Here is a 24,675-nt window from a genome sequence, read left to right on the forward strand (position 1 = left end):
ATTAGTCGCTTTTTTGTTAAATGTTAAATATAACCAAACCGGTATTAGAATAACTATTTAAAACGTGCCTAGATGGAAAGTGTTCAATGAAACTGATTTTTCTCTTGCATTAACCACCTTTGTGATCTTTCCTATAACAACGAACTTGCTTCTACATTTCTGATTGTTTTATGATAAACTTTCATTATAAGGAATTACCCTCATTAAGCCAAGACCACATCGGCTAAAAGACTCCAGGCGGTACTATTAGTCATTAGCACACTTTCATAGTTCCATCATGAAAATTCTCAACTCAAACCTATTATTAGTAGTTCCTGACACGCCAAGTCCTTAGTCGTCCAGATATCCACTTTTAAATTTACAACTATGAAACAAACTGCCAAACCAATTTATTTTAAAAAATCATAGATCTGACGAAATAAACGCCTATTGTCAAAAAAAAATTTATTTCGTACCAATCAACCCGACTGTTATTAGTTACAACAGTGATTTTCAACCTTTTTTTTTTGTCGCGGCACTTTTAACCGTTTCAAAACTTGGCTGCAAACAAAGAAAAAGATAAGTTTAAACGTTGTTCACTTACCTATAATACACTGTGTAAAATAGTTTTTAGCAATAATTTTGAATGTAAAATAAAATAATGTGAACTACAAAAAAACAGTAGTTTATTAAGGGATTAATTACAAGTTAATAATAATTTAAATTACTTTTAATGAGAAAGTTGACCTTGCAGTTTTTTGATAACTGCGTTTATATTCGGTCGTAAAAATGACAATGCTACTCTCATATCGTCTTCTACATTTAACAATCTCGATCTTTTGTTCGTTTTTATGTTGGTTAATACTGAAAATCTGAATTCACACAAATAAGATGTAGAAAATTGTAATAATATTTTTAAAGCTTTCATGGGTTAATTCATTGGCTATCATGGGTAATCGCATCTAATGTTAATCTAAAATTAATTAATCGATTATTCCGAATATTTTACAATTAAATCTCGATTATTAGAAAGCGAAAGTACTTTTCTTTTAATTTAAACTTTACTCGTAAAAAAAAAAAACATTATAATTTTTACTATATACATTTCTAAAATTTGGGGGCACACAAAAGTTGCGCGGAACAGAGGTCGAATGAATCACTGAGTTACAATATCAATAAAAATTTATATGCAGATACATGTCGGCAAGTACAACTTTAAAGTTTACAAAACAACACTGATTCTTCATTATTGACGCTTACTCGATTATCCTTCTTTTAAATAATTCAGAGTACAAAATAAAGTTAAATCTAAATATCAATAATAATAATAACATCGGGCAATCTTGACTGATAATGAGAAGAGATAAAGTTATTTGCGGTGTTTTTTTCTCTCTGTTCAAACTCATATACCAAAGAATTTCATTACCTTTATAAATCTGTGAAAAGATAACTTTTTGTCCCTATTTTTGATATGGATTTCACTAAACCAAGCGTTTAGTATTAATCTGTCTAATCATTATAAATTTAATAGCCAAATATTTTTTTGTGTGAAAGATAGAGAGGGGGATAGAGAGAAGAGGAAAAGTGAAGAAGGAAGTGAGAAAGAAAGAGGATGGGAAAGAGAGAGAGAGAGAGAGAGAGAGAGAGAGAGAGAGAGGGAGAAAGAGTAGATGATATGATGATAGTTCGATAGGAGGAAAGATGGATAAATAAGAGAGAGACTTCTACTTCTTGGAAAACGTTACTTCAACATTCGAAGCAATAAAATAAGCTTTTTGATATTAATAAAATCGAATGATAGGCAGTTAAAAAGTAAGCAGGGAGATAAAATGAGAAATAACCGAGGCAATTAAAACAAGTCTTAAGCGTGTCGACCGGTAGCACTCAACAAAGAATTCTGATTAATAGCGTCACTAAGAAAAGGAGATAAACTTTAGTTTTATTGTTGACCCATACTTTCTATTAATCCTAATCGTCCACCATCGTGGATATACCCTGGAACATCGTCTAGGGAAAATCCTGCATTTAAGCTCAGAACAGGTTTTTTTTCTTATTTTTTAGTTAATTAATCAGATTATTGAAAACTGTTATTGGTGTTCTCCAAGTTTTTTTGTTTGTTGTCTTTGTTTTTACATTCCGTCTAGGTGCTAACTGCGTTATTTGAGAAGTCCCCAGGCTTTGGAATAAAAAGTAAAGATATAACAATTTTTACGTCTTTTCCCATCGTTCAAGTCTTTATCAAGCTGCCGTATGAACTTTTATTCTCCAAGCCATTTTCCAAATTTTATATTATGTAAATGAATGTATTTTTCTCAAGTTTATGTATTGATTTTCTAAAATTTATACTTTCACTCGTGCGATTAGTAAATAATAAACCATAATTTGATTAGAAGGTTAAAAGTAAAATGAAATAAAATAAAATATACTTCTTTTGTTACCAAGTTTTTTTTTTCTAAAGGCTGTATTTATTTGGTTTAGTTTATAATATATAATAATATTATGTAAGGATTTTCATACTGGGTTATTCAATACATTTTTTCTGTTGTTGATGTGATGTTTTTGTACTGAAATTCTTGAAAAATTCGTTTATCGTAATTAGTACCCTGCAGATTTTATCAAAAGTTTCATTGCATAACAATTCCTTTTTCGATTTTTTTTAAAAGCATGTTTTATTTATTGATGAAAGTAAATTTTTCATATAGAAAATAAATAGAAAATTCAAAAATAACATTTTACTTTTTATTATGATGTATGATGACCTGATCTTTGGACGTCAATACACGATAAGTTAACATTCAATCTTTCAAAAATTGTATTTTCTTCGTCAGGGCTGCTACATCAGCAACGACTTATCAAATTTCCGATAAGGACAATTGCATCCTTAAAACGAATCAAGTTTAATATCAAGATCAGAGTGAATATCCGTGGTTTTGAATATTACATCGTGATTTCACGAAAAGAAAATGCGGAGCTTTCTTTCTTTATCCTTGCACAAAGCTCACAGGCGCTGAACCTTTTAGAGGTTCATTCCAGTGAGTTTATTTTTGGAGAAGGATGATAATACAGGGAAATTGTTATAGTTAAAGGAAAATAATTTTCATCGAGAATGCAATGTTTCGCTGTAAATTTAGCCGTCATTGATAGAAGAGCACGAACAACGCGACGCCCGTCGCATCCAGATTAATAAGCTACTTTCAATTAATTGTTCTTTTTATGTAAGGTCCTGGTTGAGATAAAAAAGTCAGTGACACGAGTAAGATTCGATCACACGATCTTCGGTTCAATACGCAGGTGCTCTAACCACTTGAGCTATCGTGACTAGTGGTTGACTCAAGTGGTTAGAGCAGCGGCGTATTGAGCCGAAGGTCGTGGGTTCTAACCCCCTCGTAACAATGACTTTTTTATCTCAATCAAGACTTTACATAAAAAGAATAATTAATTGAAAGAAGTAACTTGGTCAATTGACCACGAAAATATAAATGGTTTAATAAGCTACGTTGATCCCCCGCGTTCTTAACATGCGGCTTTTCGTTAATAATAAGAAAAGTCCATTAGTGTTGGTCGTCCGATTGACCGTATAACGTTTTTCAATTAATTAATCTTTATATACGATATTGGTTGAGATAAAAAGTCAGTGTCACGAGCGGGATTCGAACCCACGACCCTCGGCTAAATACGCCGCTCCTCTACCACTTGAGCTATCGTGACTTCGATCCACTTTGACACCACTTTGCATCTCAACCCCACCTTTCGAATTTTCCCTCCTTTTCGCCATTTTTCAACTGTCGTGTAATATATTCCATTCTTCGGCGCCAAATGATGATAATTCGAAAGGTGGGGTTGAGATGGGATTGCATATGAAAAACCGACTTTTGTGGAGATTCATTTGTCTTCGAGAATTAGAAAAGCTTATTTCCGAAAGTATAGAATTCACTATTCCGAGCGGACATGGTTGAAGTCATTTCTATTAGGCATATCACTTTATATTTCCGAAAGAGTAATTATGTGAATAATTCTTAAACAGAGATGGATTCATTTTTTTTAAATATAATTTTTTTTAAGAAATAAAATGTAAATTTTTCCATGCTTACGGGCCCCTCTCTTCTTTAAGAGGCTTGATATCAAGATCAACGCAACGGCCGGATAGTTTTGAAAGTTTTTCGGTTATACCTATGAGAGCCGTAAATTCTTCACAAAGGGAAAGAGAAAAGGCGTTGCTCAAAGAAAATCGTCGTATGAGAACCGCGGATCGCCCGGCCTCACACTCACACGCTTTTGCACACAATGTCATGGCATTTGTGTAACTTTCTTTCAAAAAGGAAACGCTCGCCTCGAGATCCCCGCTCCGTTCTCTTTACTTTGACGAACCGCTTTACGTAATTATCTCTTGTTCGGTGCACATCCGTTTCCTCTTCTCAGATACCGCTTAATGTAGGTAGTGTTGTACTTGATAAAGCACGATGTGCTTCAAAAGGTTTACGATAACGATTTTACCCTAAAAGTCAAATGTGTACACTTCCTGCCATCCCAAAAAAAACAAGAATTAAAAATGGAAAATAAAAATCCAATATTTAATTTGAATAATGAATAAAACATCAAAACCTACAGTGAAGGGAATTTAATTCTATATTCCAATAAAAAGTAAAACAATGAACAGATGATACTCTTCAACATATTAATGCATTTTTACTAATATAAATTAGTATGATAAGTGAGCATTGCAACAAAGAAAACACGACCCAGTTACGTATTACATCACAAGAAAATGCAGTTGTAAATTCCCCATCGTACATTACGATTGTAATGAAATATTAAAAAGCATGTGGATAAAAAGAAAAATGGTCACAATATCCTATATAAATTTTTAGAACTTTATACATTTACCTTCAGGTACAGTTTTACGCGTATGTTCGCTTCTTTGCCTTTAATAATCGGACTTCGGCGTCTATGACCAAGGAAAAAGAAAAACAAGCTCAACCTTTTCTCTTAGTGAAATTACGATTTAATATTCAAAAAATTTGGCTATTTCAATCGAAACGTATAAAATTGTAAAAACAATAGAGAAGAAAAACTTAAAATTATATTGAATATAGTACAAAATATTATGTGTGGTGTATACAAAATTTTAGATTAAATAAAATGAATTTATACAATACTAGAAAATTTTAGATTCAATTTTTTAAATCTAAAATTTTCTAGCATTGTATAAATTTATTCTTTATTTATATCTAAAATTTTCTACCAATGTATAAATTCATTTTTTTTATCTAAAATTTTCTAACGTTGTACAAATTCATTTTTTTCACATCTTAGATGTATTTGTAATATTTAAACAATGTTTATAAATCCCAGGCCCTGAAGATGATCTCAATAAAGATCGAAACGTTGGCACCATAAAGAAAATATTTTTGTAAAAACCACGTCACACAGACCGCACCTCACGATCTCCAAATAACAAAATATTATCTTGGATTGTATTAAAATTAATACAAAACATGTAAAAATCTATCATAAAAGAAAATATATAAAAAATATAGAGAGCGTGTCCCCCCCTATATGATTTTGTTTTTTACTGAAAAATCGTTTTATTGTACATAGCCCTTTGTGTGTCTTATTTTGTGTATATTGAGAGAGAAAATATTTATTACTGTGATTGTGTGGTTCGAGAGGAGTTCATTAAATACTCAAATTCAATTATATGATAAGTTCGCTTTTTTTACCTTTAAAATTCCTACTTTTATATTTTCATTATTTGAAACAAACGATGTAAAATTGTAATTAAATTTGATTGGAAAAACATAAAATTATCTGTGGGCACAATAAAAAATATTTAAATTGAGGAAACGTTTCTTTGAATATTGAGCGGGAATGTATTTATTACCGTGGTTGTGTAATGTGAGGGGTCCATTGAATACTCAATATTCAATTATATGATAAGTTCGCTTTTTTTTACCTTCAAAATTTCTACCGTTATATTTTGACTATTTCAATTAAAAGCGTATAAAATTGTAATAAAATTTGATTGGAAAAACATACAATTATGGTTGGAAACAATAAAAAAACATTGAAATTGAGGAAATGTTGCATTGTATATTGGTATATCTCATGTTTTGTATATTGAAAGTAAATATATTTATTAGCGCGAGTGTGTAGTGTGAGTGAGTTGATTTGGCACTTAATATTCAATTATATAATACACGTATTATACATTGTTTATTCTCCTTCAGGTACTGTGGGTATTTCATATCTTTATAGCTTTTATACTTTGGTTAATTCAATCGAAAGGTATCGAAACGTACCATTTAACTAAATCGTGTATTTGGCTCAATATAGAAAGCGTGTAGGAATGCGACCCGATATAAGGATTTTTCTTGAACCCGACAGCGAGTATTTTGGTCCATGTTCCGATTGTTGGTAGAAACATGATTGTTTTATTGTATATAAGTATGCATACAAATCTCATTGAGGGTTTGTTTTAGCGAATTAGTTATTGAAAGTACTTATTAGCGTGAATGTGTAGTGGGTAATGGGTACAATGATGGAATATTGAGTCTACGGATCCTCAATTATTTTAGTGAAGAAAGCTGAACTATCTGTAACTGTAATTTTGCTTCTTTACCTTTAAAATTTAGGCTATTATACTTTGGTTTCGATCAAAATCTATAAAATCATGATAAAATTCAGTAGAAAAAGACAAATTTATTGTTTTGGAATTAACAGATTTGAAAAATATAGATAAAACATCTATTTTAAAAAAAACATATAGAGAGCGTGTAGGAACGCCTCTCTATATGAGAATTTTGTTTAAAAACTGCAGCAAATATTTTGATCCTCTGTTTGTTCGTTTTTGGATAAATCTCATTTTTTGTTTCTACTAGTGTATATTGAACGCATTTATTAACGGTGAATGTACATCATGAAAGGGCGGATGGTGGAATATTAAGCCGATCGATCTTCAATTATTTTAGGTAAACAATAAGTGTAAAATGTGATTTAGTAATAATAAGTACTCTATTATGATAATTTAATTAATGGTAATGTATTAAATAGGAAAGAATGTATTTAAGAACGAATGAGCGTGAGTATGTCTGTACAAAGGTGAGTTATATAAATCAGTTCAATAAAAAAAGTAGTTAACAATTTTTAATTAATATTAAACATTTACAAAAATATTCCAAAAAATAAACATAAATCCTTGTTGCAGTTTTACGACAAAATTTTCAAAATATTTTTCTTTATTAACTTTTTCCTAGTTTACATATCATGAGTACTGCACGCTGCATACAATGGACCGTTAAAATAATCAAATCTCGTGTAATATAAGTAATCTTTATGGACATCAACGAATAATCAGTAGGTCAAGATCGTTATAGGATTTATGTGGTGGTCCGTCAGTCTGTTCTCGCTGCTTCCTGCCTAAAACTATATTTAAAGAAAAGAAGCAGACATCACCAATTGAAAAGGTGTAATGTTTGCCTCTTGAGATCAGGGTTAAAAATCCAGCGTTTGTGAAGTTTGAAGGACGAAACCATAAACCATCTCCGTATGGGCGCGTCTAATTTTATTACCCGGCTAACGACACTTTTGAACCGTTTGTCTTTTTGTACTGGGCTCTATTTTGAAAGGACATTAACGGAATCAAATTAACGACACCTTAGTCAGTCTCGTCCTGGATTTTCGGAGACGTCAGGTCTCACAATTTTTAATACGCTAATTTATTCACAAATCTGATTAATCTGACAAATTATCCGAAATAGCAAGTAGCTTTAAGTAATAAATTGTTATAAACTAGACAATCTCATTTAAATGTCAGCAAGGGCCTAACGCGAGAGACATGGACAGACGATGCATGTAGGAATGAAGGCGAAATACCAAAACGTGACAGTACGAGCATTTCAGTTTTGATTTTCAATTTATTGGCGGTTTCCGTAAAGAAAAACACAAAACATAGGTGTTACCTACAGAGCGGGACTCGACGGACCAAACAGGTGCGATCACACATTCTTGAACAGATTTAAACGACAAAAGATGAACGATTAAGGTGTTTTTTTATAAAAACTATCTTGATGTAATTGATATCAGCCTTAACATTTTAATTGTCTTCATCAGGATTATTTCTAATGATTTAAACGGTTAAAGACAAGGTTAAAATATAAAATCCAATTACAGTTAGAAATATTAAAAATTATGACTTCGACCATGAATTAGCTAAGTAGAGTTATTGGACAATTCGTTTTTATATATGTATACAAAGTTTGTTCACAAATTTGAACCCTTGTAGTCTTCTTGTCTTTTCATAAATGTTAAAAAATAATAATCTGTTAAATTCAGTGTTTTGATGCTTTTAATGTAAAATAATAAAAACAGTAGGTAGCATACAAAATAATTGTTTCATCAATCTTTTTAAGCCTTTTATTTGAAAAAAAATATATATATATATCAAAAGGTTAATAGTATAAGTCATAGAGGTTGCATTAAAAAGTTAAAATCATAAAAAATATTTATTTAGGGTTATCAGAAAATAGATTTATTATCTCCATTGGCAGTACTAATCAAAATGAACTCATTACTATCACCTTTACTGGCTTTACTTTTAACGATTTGTTTAAAATCTTATGTATAATAATAATTTTTTTTTAATGTATGTAGAGTTTTCTCACATATGTTTTCACGAGCAGTTGAATCATCAATTTTTACAGCTCTAAAAAATGAAATTTGGGGTTAATAATTATTTGAAGATTGTGAGATGCGGTGTGGTGTGACGTAGGTTTTGAAAAACATTTTCTTAATCGTACCAACGTTTCGATCTTTATTGAGATCATCTTCAGGGCCTGGAATTTATCAACATTATTTAGATTTTACAAATACATGTAGGATGAGAAAAAGGAAAAAATGAACTTATACAATGTTAGACAATCAAAGTATTTGGGTTTAATGTTCAATAAAAAACCTGTTTTGAGGGTTTACTCTCAAATGCAAGAAAAGTACAAAAAATTAAAAACTGAACTGTGCATCGAGTATTGACAGCAGATCATTGTTTTACTTCAGCACAAGGCTCGACCTTCTGAATTATCAAGGCTGTATTTAACAATTACATAATTACCTGAGCCAACTTATTCGAAATGTTTTCAGTGCACTTTAATACAAAAGAATTGGTTCAGGAAAAGCTTTATATTCGTACCGTAATAAAAATAAAATTATAAAATATATGTAAAAATTATACATGGACAACCGCAATTAATCAATTTAAGTTTTATTTAAACCGTTAAAAAATGGGGAAAAAGATATAGACAGGGAAAGTACAAGTAATAGTGATGATGAAATAGATGATCCAAGAATGTACATGAGCACTGGGAAATCTTAATCCCAGGAGACACCCTCCAACTTCTTGTAGAGTGCCCTATGCTAGGGAAGCCTGGGGGAAAGGCAGCTAAGTGAGCAACATAGGTCCTCAAACAGAGGAAATGCTTGGTCCATCATTTCATTTATTAATCTCATATATTAATAAACTCATTCTTAGATACAAACCAAACTTATACAATAATAAAATAACAATAAACAAAAATAAAACACAATAACAAAAATTAATTTGCTAGTACACAATTAGCATAATATAGCAACTAGACAGACGGCCATTGTCAATTTACATACTTACATACCTTGTAAATAAATTTTAATTATGTATTAGGAAAGTAAACTTAATAAGTTCTATCTATCAATTCATCCTGTCGGATATGTTAAAGATGATGGTGGATGTTGATTTGTGAGGCGGGGAACACACGTTGAACCGTAGGTTATACATTAATTGAGATTTCAGGGTTTTTTAAAGATAATCCAATGAGGAAAAAGCTGAATAAAGAAAGAGAGATATGTAGAGATAGAGAGCGAGAAATAGATTGATAGATAAATAAATAGATCGATAGTTAGATAGGTAGGTAGATAGAGATAGATAGATGGATGGTTGGATGGATAGATAGATAGATAGATAGATAGATAGATAGATAGATAGATAGAGAGAGAGAGAGAGAGAGAGAGAGTGATAGGGAGGGAGAGAAAATTAATATGGGAGAGAGATATAACTATGCAGAGACGATATAGAGTGAGAGAGTGTTATAAAGAGAAAGCAGAGAGAAAACGCGCGATAGTGAAAAATAAAAGTAATAAGAGTAGCGAGGGAATGAGCGAGAGAGAGATAGAGATAGACATAGAGAGAAAGAGAGAGAGAAAGAGAGAAGAGAGAAGAGAGAAGAGAGAGAGAGAGAGAGAGAGAGAGAGAGAGAGAACGTGATATAAAAAGAAAGACAGAGAGAAAAGCGAGAGAAAGATAGAGAGTGAAAAATAAATGTAAATAAAAATAATGAGGGAATGAGCGAGTGAGGGAGAGAAAGAGAGAGTGATAGAAAGGGAGAGAAAAAGTAAGATGGGAGAAGAGAGAAATAACGGTACAGAGAGAGAAAGCGTGATATAAAGAGAAAGAAAGAGAGAAATACGAGATGACGAAAGAAAGTGAAAAATGAAGATAAAAAATAATAGGGAAAGAGCGCGTGAGTGTGTGTTTGAGAGAGAGAGAGAGCGAAAGAAAAAGATTTAGATCCCAAACGACCTCTTTTACAGTTAACAGATAACGAGATTAACACAAGTGAGAGAGAGTGAGAGAGAGAGAGAGAGAGAGAGAGAGAGAGAGAGAGAGAGAGAAAGTGAAGCAGAGAGTGTGTGTAAATGTAGAGAGCTTTTTATGTTAAAGGTTTGCAATAATATTTTTCGTTCATAAATTTAAAAAAAAGTCATTGTAAATTTTAAATAGCATGCGTTAAAGAGGATAAAAAGGATTTCACGTTTCTGATAAGACAAAGAAATAGGTTCATATCAATTCTATTTGCGAAAATTCCTCACGATAACAGAACAACCTTATGCAGCTCTGCCATTCCACAAGATGTGATTGAAAACAGGGTTGAATTGGGCGATATCTTCCTCTTCGGAAAATTTGTCTCGGAAAACTCTATCTCCTTGCAAATCCCGCGTGTTTAAAACTGAACCGTTCATAAACTAAGTATTGTTTTGAAAATGTTCCAACTCGCTCACCCACCAGTTTTGAATATTGAAAAGGTTACAGTCCGAGATTGTCGAACGCAGCCTTTTATTAGCATACAATAATCATTACAAAAAAAACGTGTTTTCTTTAATAATGGCGAGCATGCAATCGTATAAATAAATATTTAAAAAAACCAAATCTTGGCAACATTTCCGATAATAAATTTTACAAAAGGTGGAAATTAAATCGAGTGAAGTGATTCACGATGTGGCGCGGTGACGTTAATATAGCGCGGTGGTGATTTAACGCCTGGCCTATTTTTAGGAAGTATTGCTAAGCTTGGGCACTCCCCCCGACCCTTATTTCCAACCCTGAATTTACAAATGGGATAGCGCCAAAACATGTCAAAAAAACCTGATTACTGAACCAGAAAAAATAAATAAATATTCATGTTTACCAAGAGGTCAGCAGTTATTCTACAGTTTTCATATGACTTTTGAAGTGCTTGTAACCGGACATTTTGAAATACGTTTGTTTATATTTTTTCTTTAATTAAAATGATAATATAAATATCTAAGAAGAAATACTACAGACATCAAAAAACCGCTAAACAGGCATTTATAGAACCTTTTTTTTCCTGTTCTTTATACGTCATTCCAAAATCTATATTGTTAATTAGTTTAACAATTAAAGCAAGCACAACTCCAGTTCTTCTCTTTCATACAAAAATAATTGAAGAATGATCCTAACCATCACGATGCTGCCCTTTGACGCTAAAATTGTTATTAAAAAGTTGAAAAGGGAGAAAGTAAATGTAAAAGTGGGTTGGCTCGACAGAGAAGCTGTCCAGAGCTCGACCGATAGGGCATCATCCCTCAGAAGATCTCTGAATCCCAGAAGAAGGATCACCCGACGAAGAATAGGCAATGGACTGTCACATGGGCACTTACTTTTTGGCCATTGTCCGGCAAGTAGTGATACGTTCCACAGAAGTGAAGGGTGTCATTTCTTGGCTCCATATAGAGAGCTAGTAGGGACACAGACCGATAGGACAATTATGCTTAAACACGTCATCCGATTCCGTATTTTAGAGGGAGGCTGTTTTATTTGAAGCAGTACTGGGCATATCTCGTTTTGTATTTTTTTATTTATATTGAGAGTGAATTTATTTATTAGAGAGACTGTGTTGTGTGGCTCTCAATTAAATTACTTATATAGTATGAGTGAAGGGTGATGAACGAATAACGAGTACTCCACCACCCTGGGTGAATGGTACGTAACCAGGAAAGAATGCATTAAAAAATAAATGTGTACATTGAGGTTCACATTCACGTACTTCAGCAATAACCTAATTGATTGTATAGCAAGGGACGACAAGGTGGTCGGTCACAAATTTGGCCCAAACTTTTTTGGGTGATTCTACATTCAAAATATCAGACACTGTACCGCCACTTCTTGTGAATTGGCCCTGGTTTCGCCAAAAAAAATTTTAAGTTGTAATTTACCTTAAAACTATTTGGTTATTAGAAATTTTTTGGTTATTGATAAACATTAATAGCTTTGACTATATTTTTATTGCACATTATAAAAAATACTATAAAATGAAATTTCAATTAATTTAAGTTTTTAGTTGAGATGAAAAAGTCAGTGATGTCAGGGATTCGAACCCACGACCTTCAGCTCTACCACTTGAGCTATCGTAACTTCGATCTACTCAGACACTAACTTCCCATCTTTTCCCAGCTTTTGAATTTCCCTCCTTTTTGCCATTTTTCATTGATTTTATAATTTTTTACATTTTTGCCATTAATTAATTGAAAGATTCTAATTGGTCAAGCGGACTAGTGAATAAAATGAAATATTCACTTAGTTGATTTGAACAATTTATTATTTGACAATATTTTTTAAAAAAATTTGGCAAAACCAAAGCCTAGTCTCACCCACCCTGACCCACCAACTCACAACCAATCTGACCCACCAACCCGTGCTGTTCCCCTTGTAGGTTTAAAAACTGTGTTGGGAGCTGAAATTACCTAGTTAGTTGACACCCTTCAGCGACAAAACGGAGGTCTAACCCCACACCGCCAAAACCCAAAGCGGGTTCAGAAGTCATAGGTTCAATTTTGTATAAGTGAGTGAATGTATCTGTTAGAGTGAAAGTAAAAGAAGACCGCTGAATGAAAATCGACTACTCTACACTTTACTTGAATGAATGGTACATCTATATTTATCTATCTATCAGTCTATTTATACATCTCTCTCTGTCTAAATATCTATCTATCTTTCTCTCTTTATATCTTTTTTCTATCTATTTCTCTCTCTCTCTCTCACTCTTTCTCTCTCTCTCCCTCTCCTCCTCTCTCTCTCTCTATCTGTCTATCTATCTATCTATTTATCTATCTATCTATCTATCAGTCTATTTATATATCTCTCTCTATCAAAATATCTAACTTTTGTCTATCTTCCTCTCTTTCACATCATCTCTCTCTCTCTCACTCCCTCTTTATCTATCTATGTCTATCTACTAGTCTATTTATACATCTCTCTCTATCTAAATATCTATCTATCTATCTTTCTCTCTTTATATTTTTTCTACCTATTTCTCTCCCTCCCTCTCCCACTCCCTCACTCTCTCTCTCTCTCTCTCTCTCTCTCTCTCTCTCTCTCTCTATCTATCTATCTATCTATCTATCTATCTATCTCTATATCTCTATCTGTGTACCTATCTGCCTATCTGCCCATCTACCCATCTACCTATCTATCTATCCCTTTTATGTGCATATCTATTTATCTGTAATTTCTGTTTCGGAAATAAATACATTTTTAATGATAATTCTCTTTAATTGACACCAAATGGAGTTAATGGTCTATCAGTTGGTTCCTAAACTTAGTTTGGCTTATTTATAGTTTCGCTTATAAGTTTATAGCTTATTTTCCTCTTTGCCTTTACACCTTTATTATCATATTTGTTGGAGGCAGTGCGAAAGATATTGTCGGGCTACAATCGGTATTTTGCTACTAAATCAGTTGGATGGTCCAGTTAGTGTTGATCTTTTAAGGTATGGGATAAAATGAAAGAAAATTCGTAAAATAATATTTTTAAAAACAATAGTTATAAAATATGCATGTCTTGCGTTATCTGGTGCATTAATGGGTATTAAGCGACGATCGGCAGAGTTATTAACATCAAATTAACAAACGTGTAGTTTTAATGATTTCTAAGTCGGCCGGGATCTGTGTTTTGAGGATGAAGAAAACAATTCGATTAGATAAAGGCTTGGGTGATCGAGGGTCATAGGATATCCAGTGAGATTAGACGGTTTGAGACCCATTTCGAAACTGTCCGACCGCCGATGATGATAAGGCGAATATTTAATTCGTCTAATTCACCAGATTATCCCCAGATTCGATCGCGGCGGTCAATAAAATTTAACAGCCCTGTAATTAAAAGCAAAACAATCGACGGGCGCCGCTAGGGTTTTTTTGTGTTGTTGTGATGGATTATTGGTTAATTGGAATAGGCAATCAGCCGTATCAAAACTTGTAGTATCGCTTTCTCGTAAATTTATTCAAAATTATATTATCGATTTAACGATCAATTAAATAATGTTTTCTGATATTTAATTTATATTTTACTATATTGATTATTAATATATAATAAAGAAATCATTATATCAACCTGTCTTGCATTTTTAAAAAAATTCTTAAAGTAACTGCTATCGGGTGGAACAAAACTATTCCAGATAAAGATAAAATGACTTCCGTTTCTAGGAACACTTTCTTGCTTATCTTGCTGTTTTGATTGAATTTATTGCAATTTTACAGTTAAAACGAGGTAGAATAATAAACCATTATGCTGTCACGGTAAAATGTTGTTTAATGTTCAAATGACCGTTTTTCCAAGCCGAACAATTTGTGTTAAATAAATCGTTACGTAAAATATTTCATTTCCATAAAATTTAAGAACGGTTCTAACTATTAAAATGTATTGACAAAAAAGGATTAGGCAGTATTTTACAATAATTAATAACTTTATAAAACTTTATTGAACACAGTAAAAAATTGTGTCGTTACAGATCGTTTTGAACTGTTTTTATCCTCACTGGGTTGGTCTGTTAAACGTTATAGCATTTCTCTATATTCAGTATGGTCCGTCACAAAATCCTGAAGAGGCTGAATACATAAATATTTCCATTGCTCTGCCCTTGCCACAAATGGGAAACTGTTTGTGATAAACTAAAACTTACCTGTTAAAAGGAAGAAAATTGAGCGAAAAGTGTACAAAAACACAGCTTACCAAAAGAAACTTAAATTAAGGACGTTACTACATGAAATTCAAATCTTCACCACTTTTTCTCACTAAGGAGTACACAAATTAACCAGGAACAATTTTCCATCAAACATTGGATTTTCATGTGAAACGGCAAACTTTGTAATATTTTAAAACCGTAATATTTCGACCAGTTTATAATATAATCAGACTGTACGAGGAATAATTTAGCAGCAACGTTAGTTCTTTAAAAAGGAAACTTAAAAAAAATTTGAAAGTGCAATATTATATGTATTATCTACCTTTTAAAACGAAAATGTAGTTTTAGCTTGATTTGGAAGACTGACATAAGCGTACAATAGAATCGGGTTAATTCGTAACAAACTGTTAACAGATTAGCAATGATCACCTTGCAAAGTTCATTCCAAATGGTCAAACGCGTCTGTCATACAACACAGCGAGGAAAGGCGGACCAAAGTGTTCGTAAACAACCAAAGTTCAGATTCACAATATGAAAACATTTCACTATTTCCAAAAACGTTATCAGTAATAAAATTACAAAATAAAATCCCAAAAAGATTTACCATTTTCGTAAATTTATTTTAATTTGTTGTTCTTTAAATAAATAACATATAATTTTGCATGTATTACAAATATTCATCAATCATAAAGCTATTAACAACTTTAATTAGAATTTCTATCATTTATTTTATATCACTTTTATTACAATTGGACCGAGTTTGAATAACATAATTAACTTATAACTAAGACCAGAAAGAAACGATAAAAATAGAATCACTGTTCAATAATTGAAATTTTATTTCTATCTTTATAGTCAAGCGTAAGTAATGTTAAAGTCGACAAACGACATTTTTGATGCTTTAGAAAAGTATGATCACGTCATTTACAATTGACTCTTCTTGAGACCTTAAGAGAGAACATTCACCAGATCGAATCTCTTTATTACTTTTCACGATGGCCAATAAAAGATCAATTGCTAGTATTTAAACACTGAATTTCTTATAAAATGAGCAACGTCTATAAGGTCGTTTTATTACGTTTATTTTTCTTGGATTTATATTGTACTGGCACGGCGGATCCGCGGATCACAGTATGATCACGTGACGATGTCCACAGGGGAGATTGGTGTATCACTATCACCTAGATTGTCGCGTCGACTATTCAGAAAGATCTGAGTTTGGGTTAAACTTGAATTCAAAAATTAATCAATTTTATATTGACAGACGATTGAAATTTTATTTAGACAACTGTTTTCAAACAGATTTGAATTCCTCATATGAATTTAAGACAAGTTGAAAAGTAAAATTAAAGAAATCATAATCAACAACATAAACGGTTTCAATCTGTGCGTGGTGTTTAGTGACCGTTAGTTAATGATTATTTTTTGATCGTGATTTGCGGTCTGGTGTGATGTGGACTTAGAAAAACATTTTCTTTATGGTGCCAACGTTTCGATCTTTATTGAGATCATCTTCAGGGCGCTGGGTTTTATAAACATTTTTGAAATTTTACAAATACATGTAGGATGTGAAAAATGTTTTTGTACATGTATTTGAAAAATTTAAAAAATATTTATAAAAATCCCAGGCCCTGAAGATGAAAGATGATCTCAATAAAGATAGAAACTTTGAATTCTTTTCATTACTAAAAAGATATCAATGTTTTTTAGAAAACCAGTGTACTTTACTCTGAAAAATTGCAAGGCAATTTTGAGAATTTCATCAAAGAGTTTGAAGAAAGCGCAGGGGTTGTGTAGTACAAATCGGTTTTTGTAGAATAAATTAGAAAAAATAGAATTCCACACTGAAGATGTCAAAGCTGAAACGCTTTGAGTAACCCCAAAAGCCTACGAATGTAGACGGATCAAGTTCTGGGTCAATTATGATTTTTGTTGACATTTTTTTTCAGACATGGCGCGACTACATTATTGGAGAATGAGTCTAGTTGTTGTGTGTTAGAAGTTTTTTTTTAAAGAAAGGATTTTAAAGTCATTGCATTAAACATCAGAGTGTATCAACTTTTTTTTAAATGGAAACACAGAATGGTCTTGTTTAAGTAGTAAAAATGTTTGTGCTTTCTTTTGCCATATTTTATTAGTTCGAACGGAACTGGTTATTTCAATAATGTTTATTTATTGAAAAATTCCAAATCAATAAAGGATTTGATCAGGTTAAAGAACTTTTCTGCGCTAATTTTAAAACTTTTTTTTAAAACGCTGTATACCCGGTTGGAATGGAGTGGAAGAACAACTCGACATGTATCCATAATCGAAGTCCGGCATTATGCCCTGTCGATCTTATCTCCTAGACGGCGATCGGTTCGAGAGCCAATCGGGGAAGCCGTCTCGTCGAGACCGCCTCCCACGCAGCCATTCCAAGCATGAAAACAGTAGCTCACATACCGCCTCTGGACAAATCTAAAATAAAAGAAAAAACAACGTTCTGTACTCACCCAATGCATGCCTGGAGAGCTCAGTGGGTGTAGCTCATAGACTCCCATGGGGCTCGTGTTGGAGACTTTTAGTCAACCTACATGAGCCCATTCCTCGTCCATGCCACCGCACACCTGGAATAAAAAAAACAATTGTTTAATTCTTCTCAAAACTGCTATTCGTCTAGCATTTCAAATTAAAACAGTCCCTTATAGCAATATAATCACCAATGATTTTTTTTATCAAACGTTATATCAAGGATATGTGAACCAGATACGGAAATTTCTTATTACAACATGTAGTTTAAGGATATTTAAATACATGGCAGCATTAAGTGGAGCAAATATTCAATATTATTAATACTTTCATATCACTAGTTGATTACTATTCGTCAGCAAGGAGATCCGACCTGAGACGACATCTTTAAATACATACGAGGTGTCCTTTTCAGATGGCCCGGCTGAATTTGAACGAAAAAATACGTTTTTAATATTTTTTAGTCTAGTTTTTATCAATTTTTGGAGAAATATTACCTCAGGTCAAGTTCAACTTCAAAATTTCAAATATACCCTACCATACATCATGACATATCATTTTAAAGGATTTTTTGCGATAAAAACAATGTTGCATACAAATTGTAAATTGTTACGGCAAAAAGAAAGCGGAGGCGTAATTTCGACGAGGAGCTGAATATCTGACTGTACGTTCGAAAAAATCCAAATTCCTCTCTCCGAAATATTGGATGGGTTTTATGTTATTTCAAACAATGAAATTAGAAATGTGTGGTGTTTAGTGGCCATTAGTTAATGATTATTTGGTGATCGTGAGATGCGGTCTGGTGTGACGTAGGTTTTAGAAAAACATTTTCTTTATCGTGCCAACGTTTCGATCTTCATTGAGATCATCTCCTGGGATTTATAAACATTATATATATACAATGCTAGCAATTTTAGACTCAATCAAACTACACAGAAAACGAACACTTTGGAGTGAGTACAAATACTTTGATTGAGTGTAAAATTGTGTCTAACTCTGTGCGCGCTCGTGTTTTCGGCATTATCACCGAGACCCTGCTATAATTTTAGACGTATTGGCCTGTTGAGAACATCTGATTGTTCGTACACTTTAATTAATCCTTTTGGGCTATTATTGCATGAAAAAAAACGCACCGAATATCTTCGCCCAGTGCTTCTGGTTAAAAAACCCAAAATAATCTTACCAAGAGATAAGAAACAAACCATTAAACACTATGTAATTGCTCCTATGAATTTTACAACTTTTTCATACTTTACTTCCATCTTCTCTTTGGCCTCGTTTCGATTTTGGTTATTTTCTTACTTTTATATTATTTTCTTAAACAAAATAAAAGCGCATTTACATTACTAATTTTAATTTACTTAATTTTCGTTAAACAAGAGCATTTGTGCAGAAAGACAAAACAAAATTAAAAAAAAAACGATTTTAGTACTTAGTCTAAAATTACTCTAAACAAATTGATGATTATTAATTAAAAATATGAATGATAGGATGTCAGTGATTTGTTAATTTATCCGAGACAGTGTGGAACGGAAAAAATAATAGCATATTAAACAGAAAGATTGCGATCAGAGCACAGCTATTTGTCAAAATTTCAATGCTATTGTTTGGCCTCGTCGAGTTGAAAAAAGAAAACTGTGTATTTGGTATGTAATTATAAAGAATCCATCTTAGAGGCTAAAAAACAAAAGCTTCCAATGATTTTGTTTTAAATATATTCTGATATATTTTGAAACACCTCACGAAGTTTACACATTTACTATTTACTTTTGAAAATAATGTGTACTGATTTAGTATTATTTAAGTGTTTTTTAAAATAAAACTAAGTCGATCGTTTAGGTGGGGAAAATGTTTATTTTTAAATGTAAATTAATTTAAAAACGATCGAACGATTAAAAACCGATACTGACAGCGAGGACAGGCAGACCTGAGACGATCCGGTTTCTGATGTCAACACATACATGCACTGAAAGTTGCGAAATGGTTAAACGAGTCTGGTCGAAATGTTCCAAGACGATCCAACTGTTGACGATTTATTAAATAATGCCAGCTGAATGAACATGTAAGCAAATAAGAATTTTTTCAAAGCGAGTTGTACTAGATGGCCAACTGAGGAACTTGAGAGAAATTAAATTGTGATTATGTCTAGTTTGCGCATAGGATCAGACTAATTCATAATAGGCTTTTCACAGGCAACAACCTACCAACTTGTCCTCGATGTATTCGAAGTGGAAAACATATCATTCTGACTGGAAAACAAATTTTGGTCGACTGTCGCACTTTGCAGCCCTATAGGCAAAGGCTCGATCTTTCGATTGATTTAAAGGAGTTATTAAGTCCTCTGTGTTTATTTCAAAGCGCATTTGTCAGCTTTCTTAAATTTATTGGAATTCATAATGAGATTTAAGCCTTTTCACAAATTCCTATACCTTTGAATGTTTTCCCTGCTAGTGATTGGATGAGAGTTCTGCGTGCAAGATTTCTTTCTTTTTGAGGCATTTTTGAGGCTGCTGGAGCGGAAAATGAAATCATATTAAATAAAAGAAAGTACAAATTGCTGGGTACTACAATGCCTAAAATCGCAGTTTAAATAAGTAAAGATTGCACCTCCAAAAAATTAATTAATTTTTTAAAAATAAAAAAAGAAGTGTTATTGTATTTTTGTTTTATTATTATTGTTAAGTAGCATTAGTATATTTATGGTATTTAAATGGAAGAATAAAAGGATAACGATGAGCCAATGCTGAGACTGATGTTAGTCTGTCTACGTTATGGAACAAGAATTCGAAATTCTAATTAAAGGACCGGAATAAAGTTTGTAATTTAAAATTTTGCATACATTTGGCCTTCCGAATTAAAAATTTTTAAAGGCTAAATTACAGCTTTGGATGGCAATTTGATAGATTAGTTTATGAGTGAATTTTGGAGTCAGAGCTTTATTGCACTCAGAACGGATGAAGCTAATCTAAGAAAGGTTTAAATATTAGGCCGTGAAATGACCTTAGCCGTTAAAACACCCTTAAAAATTATTATTATTTTTTATAATAATAATAGGATTGTAAAAATTAGAAAGATTTGAAAATTTAAAAAGAGTACCGAATGTTGTACACGAACGTATAAACACCCAAAGGTTTACCGGGTCAGATTAGACCACTTTTCAAAGTTCATTCTCAAATCAATATATATATACAAAAATACAAATATATATAATTAAGAGCAACCAGTTAGAGTCTCTATCTATCTATGTATATTTATATATATATATATATATTGATATATATCTGATGACGATCTTATATAATTATATATATTATATATATAATTAAGAGCAACCAGTTAGAGTCTCTATCTATCTATGTATATTGAGTAGCAAAAAAGTTCATTAGACCTTAATTTGCATTGCGAAGAAAAGCATTTATGATTATGTGTAATATTTAGTGACCGTTAAGTAAAGAAATTATTTAGAGATCGTGGGATGCAGTCTGGTGTGATCTAAGTTTAAAAAAACATTATTGAAATCATATTCAGGGCCTGGGATTTATAAACATTATTTAAATTATACATGTAAGATATGAATTTATACTTACAATGAAGTACCAATATAGAAATTTTAGGTTTAATCAAACCCTTTTGTCCAAAATTAAAAATCCCACACCAGAAAAAAATAAGTGCGATGTAAATTAAAACATCAAATGTATAAATTGTAAGCCAAGTTACATCGGAATTACAGCCAAATATCTAGATAAGAGGGTAAAACAACATATCTATGATTGCAAAAAACCCAAACAAATTTCTACAGCATGGGCAACTCACCATTTTGAACAACAGAATAATTTTGATTCAACAATCGAAAAATATTAAACACAGAACAAAACAAACATGAACGTTACTTTTTTAGAAATTGTTTACATCAACAATAACTTATGTCCATAAATTTTCCCATTATAGAGGGTGTTCATAGTTCTGTTTCAGGGAATTTTTTCATTTTACCATTAAGGCGACCTTTAAAATAAATAGACAATTTAGCAATGGTTAACGCCCAGTTACTAATCAGTATAGTCCATTTATTCGATACCTAATTGATACTGAAATATAGAGTAATTTTAATAAACTGTTTTTGTTAGTAAAACATCCTTATAGTCTTGGTTAAATTTCTAAATTGACGATGCACAGGCTGCTTACAAATTGGTGGTATAAAATAGGTTTTCTAATAGCTTTAGGGTATCCGACAATAATATGTAATAATGACTGCGCAGGAAAAAAAACTCCCCGGTGCAACATAAATTAACTCTTAAATATCAATTAGCATGCTGCCCCATTTAAGCATTAGGTAATCTGGCACCTAAATCAAAAAACTCTAGCCACATCGAAGATGGTAATAGGTAGAATATGGTTAATTTCTATTACCAGGACCGGGGGGGGGTGATATTTGCTAATATCGTATACAAAACGATATAAGAATTCGATTCACCGTCAAGTCGGGCAGCAATAACAATGATCAACAACAACACATTTTAGCAGGTCGAATTTTCCCTCCTTTTTGCCATTTCATTCAACAACTTTCAAATTCGAAAGGTTGAAGGTTGTGATGGGGAGTTGGCGACCGGGTGGATCGAGGTCGCGATGGCTAGGGTGGTNAAAAATACCTATCTATCCATCCATCTATCTATCTCTCTCTCTCTCTCTCTCTCTCTCTCTCTCTCTCTCTCTGTCTCTCTCTCTCTCTCTATATATATATATATATATCTCTTTCTATCTATCTCCTTCCATCTATGTATCTATTTATGTATGTACATGGCAGTACGAACATAAAAATTTTCTCGATTCAATTCTCAAGTACTTTTACCCTTTTTCACCTGTTTGGAGTGAACTGTTCATGTTTTTTTCTATTGTCACGCCTCTTTTCCCTAAATGACATATTGAGGATTTAGGTTTTACCAGCCCTTTATAAAATTAGAAAATCGTGAGACGTCAAACAGCAAAGAAACCATTTTTGAATTATAAACACTGCTTCTCTAAGTATGAATATGGAGTGTGCTACAACCCTGTAATGTACCCTGCTGGTGAAATTTGCTCACATTGGTCAATTAGTAAAAGTTATTAATTTTTAAAACAAAAAAATTAAAACTCTATCATTATAAAACAGCTTCAAGAATCCAAAACTCGTTTATTTTTGGTAGTACATAATGAGTTAGAAGTTTTCTGACAAAAAATGCATTTTTTCAAAGTACTTGCGGATTTTTCAGGCCATGACCTCTGCTACATCTCCACTGTGTCCTTTTTTTCTAGACGGACGAGTGGGAAAGTACAAAAAGCGTCCATGGCCACAATGGGTACCCCGTTTGTAAAGAAGCGTATTCTATCCCTATCTAAACTGCAGCATTTGTAATGTGTTATATATGTCGACACCCCGCATCCCCGGCTTGTTTCCTTTCCCGGCGGGAGTTAATTGTTGTCGACAACGGCATTGTGCTCGGGGAACGGACATCTGTTGGCGGTGAAATATGACATCCTTTTTTATTCCGTTTTGTTTTCATATTCTTCACGGAATCGCGATTTCTTTTTTTATTCAATTAATTTCGCCTTATTTCTCGGTAATTGCCGGCTGCCAGCCTTAATGTCATGTTTGCAAAGTGTAATCATGATAATTCTTGTTTCTTTTTATCGATTCAGATTAGAAACCTTGTTTTATCACCTCGGCCTGGCCCTTCGCGTTTTTATTCGCGATTTTTTTACTCGCGCCTCTGATGAGGGCCTGTTATTTTCGGCGAGGCAATTAGGGCTCTTAATTAAAGGGCTTTATATCGGCGCTTTACAGAACATTAAAATGTTGTTTTGCACACTTAGACTCATTATTCACATAAGTACATTCACGCGATTTTTTTTTCGGGCAACCAGTTAAAAACTCTTAGTTGTCAAATCCTGCTTAACAGTGTACATAATCTAAGAAGAAAAGCTTTCAATTGGTTTGACAAACATGCTTTAGATTGCTATTTTCTGATTTCTTGGTCCGCCTATCGCCGGTTTTTACTGTCAGTTTCGGCTGTTCATCATCTCTAGTGGCGGTATATAAACCATTTACCTATTAAAAAAGTAGCCTTGTCAATTTTATATGTTTTTTCGGTTATAAACAAGAGCTTGATCAATTCTCGAATGTACTAAGCAATTGAGACTGAAAGCTAAAATATGAAGACTAAATATGAATGAAAAATATGTATTTGTAAGTGTCCAAAGAATCTGTAACATATGAATGTAAAATTAATTAAGATTGTCCTTGAAGACCCTGAAGAAGACAAACTATACCGTCGAAAGCTTGCAATTGATACAAATGACGTCGTTTTATGACCACAAGACTAACCCAAGAGAATCTATTATTATGGTAAGGACTAGTCGATAATTGTGACCGAACACCAAAAATCTTGGCGTATATACGAAATTTAAAAAATTGCCGAATGAAATGACGCACTAGATGAAAGCGTACCAAAATGTTCAGAAACGACCAAGCTGCATGTTCACATCACAGACATCATAAGAAATACCAAGATTAAACGCTCTCCAGTGAAGATAGTAGAACGGAACTGAGGCAATCAAAACTTCTGTATTTACAATGGCGTATATTTCAAAAAACTGAAGATTCAGTAAGGCACTCTTGAAAACATGGAGTGGCTGAAAAGGTGACAGGATTTTGACTTGAAATGTATACCATAGTAAAGACTTTTTAGTGTTTTGAGTCTATTTTTTATAGATAATCAAGGCCTAGGCCAAACATCGGCAATTCTCCGGTGAACTATGATATTTTCTGTCTTACTCGATGTCCTGAAAGGTCCTCTAATACCGCGCCTACTCTGAAGGACATAACGGTCCCCATGCAAGCACGATGGCGGTGCAGATGAAGAACTATGAATA

At 32.6% G+C, this 24,675-nt stretch overlaps 1 protein-coding gene across 1 annotated transcript in view; it reads right to left on the reverse strand.

The window, feature by feature from the left end:
• Positions 1-24,675, reverse strand: part of LOC106663505 (protein apterous-like) — a 146,850-nt gene that overhangs the window by 113,437 nt on the left and 8,738 nt on the right. The window contains exon 2 of the mRNA XM_014388379.2: positions 17,754-17,867. Within this exon, the coding sequence (XP_014243865.1) occupies positions 17,754-17,801 (48 nt within the window). The 5' untranslated portion in view covers positions 17,802-17,867. The remainder of the gene's footprint in view (positions 1-17,753; positions 17,868-24,675) is intronic.

The sequence above is a fragment of the Cimex lectularius genome, unplaced genomic scaffold (genome assembly GCF_000648675.2).
Source record: "Cimex lectularius strain Harlan isolate CLEC.00 unplaced genomic scaffold, Clec_2.1 scaffold2, whole genome shotgun sequence".
Lineage (NCBI taxonomy): Eukaryota > Metazoa > Arthropoda > Insecta > Hemiptera > Cimicidae > Cimex > Cimex lectularius.